The sequence below is a fragment of the Berghia stephanieae genome, chromosome 5 (genome assembly GCF_034508935.2).
Source record: "Berghia stephanieae isolate SIO BIC M18660-M18661 chromosome 5, UCSD_Bste_1.3, whole genome shotgun sequence".
Lineage (NCBI taxonomy): Eukaryota > Metazoa > Mollusca > Gastropoda > Nudibranchia > Aeolidiidae > Berghia > Berghia stephanieae.
This window is the reverse complement of record NC_088364.1, coordinates 28,872,495-28,881,820: the sequence shown is the minus strand read 5'-3', so window position 1 is coordinate 28,881,820 and position 9,326 is coordinate 28,872,495. Positions and strand designations below refer to the sequence as shown.

Sequence of the window (9,326 nt, the reverse complement as noted above, 5' to 3'; positions counted from 1 at the left end):
TATTCAACTGACTTTATTTTTCATTTCTGTTTGGTTTTGATGCGACTATGTTATTCCCTTATTGAAGCTTTTCAACACTATATCTAGCATGAAATATGTTTGATAATTTTGTAATTGTTGTAGGAATAAATAATGAAAGTGAAAGTATTTTAGACAATCGTTATTTGATTACCATGGGCAATTCCTTTACATTAATTAGATTTTCCTTAAGATTGACAAATGAATGTTGGATCTGCTTGTTCACATCATGTTGAACATTGAAAGAATATGGGGGAGGTCAAGAATAAGTACAAGGGAAAATTTTGTTTTTCCTTCTTAGACATAAATCATCTATACATGTGTCTCCTTAGGGGTGTAAGTCAGTTATTGTAAATATTGTAGTGAAAAGTGGCTATCCCTGCACTGGTGGTGAACGGAATGCCTCTTTTGATAGGACATCGGACCTCCCAGGGTTGCTCGATTCTTCATCCGTTCAATGTCTCGCAATCTCTTAAATCCCTTTAATATAGGATATAAATGTCATTTCCATGTAGCCTTTTAAAATTCTGGAGTGAGACATTTTGTTTTGCTGAGGCTCTGTCTGGAGTCATTTGCTGAGACAGAGGGAATAGTTCGGATGAATTTATCCATTGTTATGAACGCTTTTTTGTTTTTTTTTTTACCTTTACGTAAACCATTCTACAAAATAGATTATCTGCGTCATAGGTCTTAGATCTGATGCTTATTTTGTATCCATCTGTGTATCAAGATTAGTGGATATTCTCTCGCAATGTCAGTGTGGGACTTTTCGATGCTTTTTTCAGACAATCTATATATATATATTGCTCCAGGACCTACGTCTGATCTCTGTTCAACTACACAACAGTAAAAACCGGTTAAACCGAAATTCAAAGGACTTGGTATTCTATTTCGTTTTAGGCATACCTCAATAAGTTATGATTTTCCATGTGTATTCCACTGCTATCATTCATCTCATTGTCACACACGATACATCACATTAAATTCTTCAACTGCGTGACTTATAGGATGTGTACGTATATGTGCACACAAACGAATGAACCGGTAGTAGATGCAAAAGAGAGCAACAGTAGTTATAACTCCGTCATTATAATGAGACGCGTCCAGCCTTCTTGACAGTCGAACGTGAACTGACAGTCACGGTGATTCTTCATTTGTAACCCAATTCGGAATTGGGGTACGAGGTAGAGTAATGAATTTACATTACTGTTCCCAATCAGCACATTGTCTTCTTATCAAATAAGAATGGACCGATGGGGTCAGGGTGGGATTGGTTAAGAAGTGGGAGTGGGGGAGTAGAGAGGCCACAGAGATAAGGGGTTGTGGATTAATGTGGGCAGGGGGAAAGAGAAGGTGACGAAGTGGAGAGGGTTTCATTTTCAGCCAGTGCACAAATCAGTCTATTTTTTCAAATCGACTGTAAGAACACTGCAAACATTGCAGAGTGGGCTGAGTCAGGGTCTGAGATTCGATGAATCCCGATTTTTTATTTTGTACTTGTACCTATTTTTCTGCTTGTTTTGTCTGTCAGTCATTGTTCTATACACACACATTTTCCTGTTTGTATCAGTAGCAGTGCCAGCAACTCACTTTTTTTTCAGCCACGAGAACACAATTGCTGAGAAAAATTTTGTTTTTCTTTTAGTAGATCTAATTATTATATGTTTAAAAGCAATTTTTTGCGGCCACAAGCATCTGCATTTTTTGCCAAATTGGGACCTAAAATTTGCCCCAAAAAACCCCAAAATTTGCCAAGAAATTTTCCAAAAAGACCAAAATTTGCCAAGGAGAACTAAGCGATTCAGTAAAAATTAACACGCGAAATAGAAAAATTATATAGGTATATAAAAGAAAATTAATTACATTTAAGGAGGCTACATTTATTACAAAGTTGTTACAAAGATTTTAAAGGATCATTATCCGTAGAGAGTAGCTTCCCTTGGTTTGGGCCCAGGCAAAGCTGCAACATCTCGTTTCGCACTTTTTCCGTTATTTTGTTTTCGCTTCTTTTTTCCCCCAAAATTTGCCACGCGATTTGCCAATTTTCCCAAAATTTGCGGATCGCCCTGATATTTGCGGGATGACAGACAAGCGATGCAAAAAACCGCCATGACAGAATGCAGGTGTGTAATAAAACTCACCAAGTTCTAAAAAAGACACGTGCAAAAATTTTGGCTGACCGGACTATTTCGTTGTAGTAAGGTGACCTTAGTAGTGTCAAAGTATAAGAAAAAAACCCCGAAAAAATGAGGGTTTCGAGGTGCACTGCAAAATTACTTATTACTATTACTTTTGATTGTTTCCCTCTCAGCTAAGATTAGGACAAAACCACATAATCTCATTCCAACACAAAGCCAGAGAGTTTCCTGTGTAAGTAAAAGTAATATATGGGAGAATAAAGGACAGCAAGTTAGTAACCTTCCCATGGGAGGTCAAAAGACCCAACCCAAGGTGTTATTTGCTTTTACTTTTAGTTTTAAATCACATGGCATTATAACTCGCTTCAGCGCCAATCAAAGAAGATAATGGAACACCAGAAGAGTAGATCTGAGAGACTAGTTGTGCTTGTTTGTTTGTCTTTAGGGGTTTTACAGCGCTCAAACATTATCAATATGCCTATTTTGAACTAAAACTCTCACCCAGACGCGAGCAAAGGATACACTCAAACGTTTCATTGGTAATCACACCCAAAGGGGAATTCCACAGAGTGACAAATCCACCGGCCCCTCTCCCTCAAAACAAAAAAGCAACCAATTGGTCCCATCTAAGGTCAATGAAGCCTTAAACTTAAAGGACATGACTGAAATAGATTTAGATGGCTGGAAGATATAGCAAGGCTGTTGACCAATCCAAAACCCATTAATGCAAGTCACCAGCCCTTGAGGAAATTTCTCCAACTGCTTAAACTTTTAGGAAGAATATTATCCCCGAAGGCATGACCATCATTAAAAAAAAATATATATATATAAACTGAGGTAGATGATAAAAGATTACCCTCCCAGCTAAATGAAATCAATAAATAAGAGACACTCAAAAGTAGCTTTTATAAATAAAAATTTATTTATGTGAATGCCTAATCATCCTTGACAATAGTTGTCTTCTCAGACACGTAGATACCATCCAAGAATTTTCGGATATCCTTCCTCTTTACGCTAGTAGACTGTTGGATAAGTGCAGCTGAAAATGGAAATGAAACATACATGTTAAAAAGAACAACAAATACAGATTGCCTAATGTCATCTACAGGAAGATATATATGGTGGTAAATATCAAAATGAACAATTAGGAACTTTGGTGATAGAGCTAGTGCCGTAAGCTTCAATGAAAACATTACAGTGATAAAGTCTGTGTTCTACCATGAAAAGGAGGTGCAATGCAGCAAATGTTATATTTAAAAAGTGATACAACGCCGCTAGAAGCTGTGGACATTGGCAACAAATCGTATAAAGCAATGGCCGATTTTTAACCTATCCAGCCATCCTGGACCAAGGCCGCTCAAATCTGTGAATTAAAATTCTGCTACACAGACACTATAACTCACCGCAAACACGAAACAGGATTAAAACCCTTGGATGTTTAAACTCCCCTGGACTAAACACCAGACTATCACCTCTGAGGTATTTCTTACATCCTTAGTTTCTAAGTTCTGTGTAATATTGTAAAGATTAGCTTTCATTCATGATCATTCTTTCAAAATGATCTCTGTCCATTCTTAATACTGCTGGATTATTATTTTCACTACCTCATTGGATTTATTTCAACGGATACACCCTTTTGATTATCTGTTCCAGGACAGTTTTCACAACAATGCATACATTCTGGATTTTCATTATTACACAACATTTTACTTAATTCAGATTAGTGAATTTTATCCCCAACAAACAGCTAATACGATTAGTTATTAACTTTGATGTATTTCACAACACAAGCTACTTTTAACTGGAGAACATTCCAACATACAAAATGATAATTCTAAAGAAGCTCAATACTTTCTTAAAAAATATATGCCACCATGATTCTGAATGAGCGTATAGTCCACATTTATTGAACTGTTAATTTATTATTTCGCACTTTATTCAAATAGAAATTGAAAGCATTGAATTCATGAGCTTTTAAGTTTCTCATAAGCCAAATATTTAAAGTTTTTTTTGTTAACTGTGTAGTGTAATATGAGTTGATAGTGGGGGTCAAAATAATTGAGTTATATCCTTTGTAACTTAAGAATTGATAAACTTAGCTTTTTTGAAGGTAATTTTTACTATGAAGCACCACAAAATACAAGGAAAGAAAAAAAACGATAGTACCAGACCCGTATTTTTGGTATATTATCTTGGACAATATGTTATTTATTGAGATACATATCATCAATGACCAAAAATGAACCATTAAAGGAAGGGAAAAAAATATTGAAAAAATTCATTACTTGCCAAACAGCATACGGAACTGCGACATTCTTATTCTCTATTGTCCTCTGGCACTTTCCTATTCACTTCATTTCCTGTTACTATCAACATAAACGCCTGCTCCACTCATCTTTCTGAATACTCTATACTAGAATTCATCAAGTTACAGATTTCCAATTTCAAATCGATATTCCCAATTGAACCTGATTGAAAGCAGTTACCTGATCGGGAAACCAGCTCAATGTCATTCCCTTCCAAAATAAATTCGTCCTTGGATCCGGATGATTTGAAGGTTACTCCTGGCAACATTTCAACATGACGAGTGTATTTCTCTCCCAAGAAATTCTTAATGTCAACACATTTGTTTTCATTGGTGACGATTACGTTGATGGGAAAATGAGCATAGACTGCACGCATTTTGTACAGAAAACCCTGAAAAAAGAATTGATATATTATCAATAACAATGACCACCAACAATATCAAAAAGCCTTTATGTCAAGGTGACATTGATGCTTAGAATTAGAATTGAATATTATGATTAACTTACAAAGTTAGAACTAAAATAAATGGAGAATTAATTTTGTTTCTAGACCTCATTAAATTTCCTAACTCATTATTTTCACTTTAAACTCAAACCTTCTTTATCTTATTTGTTCTTGCACAATACCATGTAAAAGTGATGGGCCACTTAAAAACCTATTGAATCTGTATAAGCTGCATATCTACCAACAGCTTCCTTAAACTTAAAGAGAGTTAAAAAACAAATACACCACAAAAGACGGAAAAGGGCGGGTTTTTTATACGAAAGAATCTATTCACCAAAAAAATTACGTTAAAAAAAAAAAATCATTTTGCTTTAAATGCAGATCTATAATAATGCAAATGAAAATTGAAACCCTCAATAACCGAGGACTTACACATACCTTAGTAACTCCCTTCATCATATTAGAAATGTGCGAACATACAGTCCTTACGGCAGCCAATTCCTTGTGCTTACCAAACCATTTCTCAACCTGAGGAAAGAGTGTAATAATGAGAAAATGCATCAAACCCTCCCTACAAGTTTTGTCCGTTTATCTGTACGATCTATATAATGTGATTGAAATGGCAATGGGTATTTTTCACAGGATGTCTTCAAGCTTAGAAAGTAGCCAGATTGTTAACATTTCCCCCTTGATGTTTACACATCAAGTTTACAAACTTCAAAACCTACAAATTTCCCGAAAACCATCACGCGAGACCAATTGCGGAATACCATGTCCAGCTGATCACCATACTGCAAACAAATGACAAAACATGGCACTGAATGCAAAAGCGGAGAGAGAAAAAAAGGCTGTCTCAGAATGCAAGAGTTATCAGTAGCATACTTGTGTCATGTACTGCTAAGCCGTCAACCAACCCTGCTCAATGCAAGGTATTATATTAGCTAGAGTTATAGAAGCATGCAGCATTAATGATGAAGCTTTGGTGTGGTGGTGACAGAATTGAAGATGTAATTATGACGGTCCGGGCCACCATGCGAGTTAAAGAATGAATTGATACGAGCAATAAACAGCTAGCCTTCTATTCATTGCTAGTTTTAGATTTGAAATGAAAAGATTTACTTTTTTGACTCCTAAAAACCTGACCACTACTTTACTTCTCCAACCACTAACCACCCTATTTGACCTCTATCATAAATTGATTTGTCTGACATGCCCCCTCCCCCCCCCCCCCCCCCCCCCCGGAAATTTTTTTTTTAAAATGCCAAAATAAGGCTATCTGGGACTAATTCCCATGAATTTGGGAGCATTTATTATCCATTCAAAGATCAAGTGAAGGAGTCATAAAACACATGAAACTTTTTTTTTTTTTTAAATCTAATGTATATATTGCAGTTATATTTTTTGTGATATCACCATCATATTGCAAAGATTACAAGTAAATTATAATTATAATGTTTTTTTGTTTGTTTTTGTTTTTTTTCTTTTGCGAACGGAGGAAAAATGGGAGGAACCAAGGAAAAAAGGGAGGAACCTCCAAAAAGGAGGATTTCCTCGGATACGCGGAAGATTGGCATCATTGAAACTTGTAGCATGTTACATTAGCAGTTTGGAACCATGACAACTTTGGAGAGTATGACTAGTTTTTATATAGCTTGCCATTATTTTGAAGATAAGCAAGATTTTATTGCATGCTACTTACAATTAACAATCAAAACATTGACAAGAATGATAACCATTACCAAAAGTTGAGAAAATAAGTAATTTTCAAAACATCTGTCAAACTGGACAACTACCTACCTTCATTGTATCTTTGTCAATCATGTACATATCAATGGGAAGATGACGGAAACTCTTTGTCAGAGTTCCTCTTGGTCCTTTGACAATTACATTCCTGGTTTTTACACCAATGGTCACTGAAAACAAGAATGGATACGAATCAGCAACGATAATCAGATAAGCTTATCAAATTCAAAGAGAAACAAAAGTGATAAAAGTGCAGATTTAATATCAATGTGGTAATTTGCCCTTTCCTTCAAAAATCCTCTTCACCTCAAAAATTCTTCCCCTATAACTATAACAGAATAACTATTTTGGACTAAGATTGTGATGAAATATAAACTATTCCTCATCACACATTACCACACATAGATAGACTACTACCTGATTACAATTGCTAATTCAACATGCACGAGGTGCACAGAACACTAAGAATAATATTGAGAACAGTGAGTTGTCAGTAAAAACAAACCCAAAAAACTACCTTCCAGCAATTTTGTATGTAAAAAACACAAGAGAATGAAACAATTTACAAACATGATGAAACAGCTGAATACCAGACAAACTATGATAACAATGTAAGACTAATATCAACTCACCCCCTTCAATTGCCTTGACAGTTTGAGAAGAATTTATCGTCCTCATCTTGCTGGAATGAAAAAAAAAATAGTAGAATACAGTACAAGAACCTATAACATCTTGTAATAAAATTTGAAAAAATGGAGGAAAAGTGTAGAAGGGGCACATATCAATAATGATGAAAAATAAAGGGCATGGGGAAGTGCTCGCTCTTTGTGAAAGTTTGTGGGTTGGATGAGCTAGACTTGTAGTTGAAATAACAGAGTGTACATGAAAGGTACTAAATTTGAGAGCCATACTTTAGTATGGCATAGCTCAGTGGCTTGTGATTTCACTCACCAATCTTTCTCTCAGCTGGAGTGGTGTAATATCAATTGGATCTCCGGTTTGGTCCTCCAACACAGTGACAATTTTATTTTGTTTCCACCTGGCTCTTCTCCATTCCCTTTATTTCTAATCTATTATTCTCAACAGTTCGACCATTAATATTTCAATAGCGGACTAACAATATCCAAACACCCATTTTTCCTGTGACCAGTCCAGACCCATAATCTCTAATCTTAATCTTAAAAATATTATATATTGATAAGCCCAAGCACTGGCAAAATCTTGAGAATGGAAAACGTTTGGAGAAATAGAGATCAAGTTTAATTACACGAGCATTGTTTTTTTTTTTTTTTTATTTCAATCTTAAAATATTGAAAAGCAGAATTGTGGTGATGGGCGGAGATAAACCACCATTTAGGCAGAAGATTCTCAGCCCTGATAAGCGACCTGTGCGCTATGTGAATGTGTAGTGCAGTGGAACATTCCTGATTATTGCTTTAAAGCCCTGTAATGTATTCATTCATCCTACTACTCTCGTTCGTGGGTTTAGTTAATTTTCCTTCTTTCTCAATTTGACAAATTAACTTAGTATTTACAGGTCTAATTCATCGGCTAGATCTAATGCCAATGTCAGGAACAACAGGGGTCTTAACATTCAGTCCTAAAAATGGGCAAATCGGAGGAAGTACAGGTCTGTTTAATATATTCAATCAAATATCACTGAGAAAAGTGTGTTTCAAATGTGATCCACATAACCACCAAGTAGTGGAAATATGGTTGGTATTTGATTTTGATAAAATGAAAATAACCGTTTCCTTCAGTACTGGCACTGGTAATGGTAATACAAACCATTTTTAGGTTTAACCATTCCCACCTTGTCGCTATAACTTCAAAGGCCAAAAAGTAAAACTATGAAAATCTATGAAAGTGTCGAGATTGATGAGGATGGCAACAGGTCAGGCTGTGTTCAGCGTTACTTTCACCCGCCCTGCACCAAACAAAAAGGATAGCAATAGCAAAAAGAAAAAAAAGGCGAGGAGTAAAAGATTTTTTTTTAAAATTTGGCTTGATCCTTGATCTTCAAACAAAACAAAAAATAACGGGGGTGGGGGGGGGGGGGGGGAGAATGATAAATGGAATTCGGAATGGGTTGTAGTTGTGTTGTGGAGATTCCAACTCCAGTCATCAAGTCATAGTATAGTCAGTCATCATAGTCAATAAACCAATAACACTAACACTAAGTCTATTGGTAAGCAGTGCAGGATGGCAACAGGGGCATCAGCATCTGACAGGTGCCCAAGATAGGAATTGGGATCGCTCAAATTTGAGGTAAAATATCGACTAATAGATGGAACTGGGACTTTTACAACATTGGACCAGACATGTTATGAATAAGGCTGAACCGGGAAAATGAAAAATTATTGATTCACTGCATATAACCCACAAATAAGGCCAGAAACATGTTCTTTTGTCACATCCAATAATCTAAAAAGGTTTGTAATAAGAAAATAAGCATTCTTATTATCAGGATGGCATTTGATTTTAGACTTCAAAAGTATTGTTACCTTTCTCACCGAAGCAGACACAGAAAAGGAAGTTGACACGAATGACTTCCGGGAAGTTGAAAAAAATACTTCGATATATAAGTAAAGATCTCAATATATCGATAAATTTGAACAATGGCCAACACCTGTATGCAACCGTCACCTTATAGAATTGTCTGGATTTTATTTCACT

At 35.7% G+C, this 9,326-nt stretch overlaps 1 protein-coding gene across 1 annotated transcript; it reads right to left on the bottom strand.

The window, feature by feature from the left end:
* Positions 1-3,055: 3,055 nt before the first annotated feature.
* Positions 3,056-9,230, bottom strand: LOC144972712 (large ribosomal subunit protein uL6-like). The gene is made up of 6 exons (XM_078914261.1): positions 9,155-9,230; positions 7,283-7,332; positions 6,705-6,820; positions 5,346-5,435; positions 4,643-4,853; positions 3,056-3,195 (listed from the first exon to the last, which is right to left on the bottom strand). The coding sequence occupies exons 2-6, from the start codon at positions 7,326-7,328 to the stop codon at positions 3,092-3,094; spliced, it is 567 nt and encodes a 188-aa protein (XP_078770387.1). The 5' UTR covers positions 7,329-7,332; positions 9,155-9,230; the 3' UTR covers positions 3,056-3,091.
* Positions 9,231-9,326: the final 96 nt, after the last annotated feature.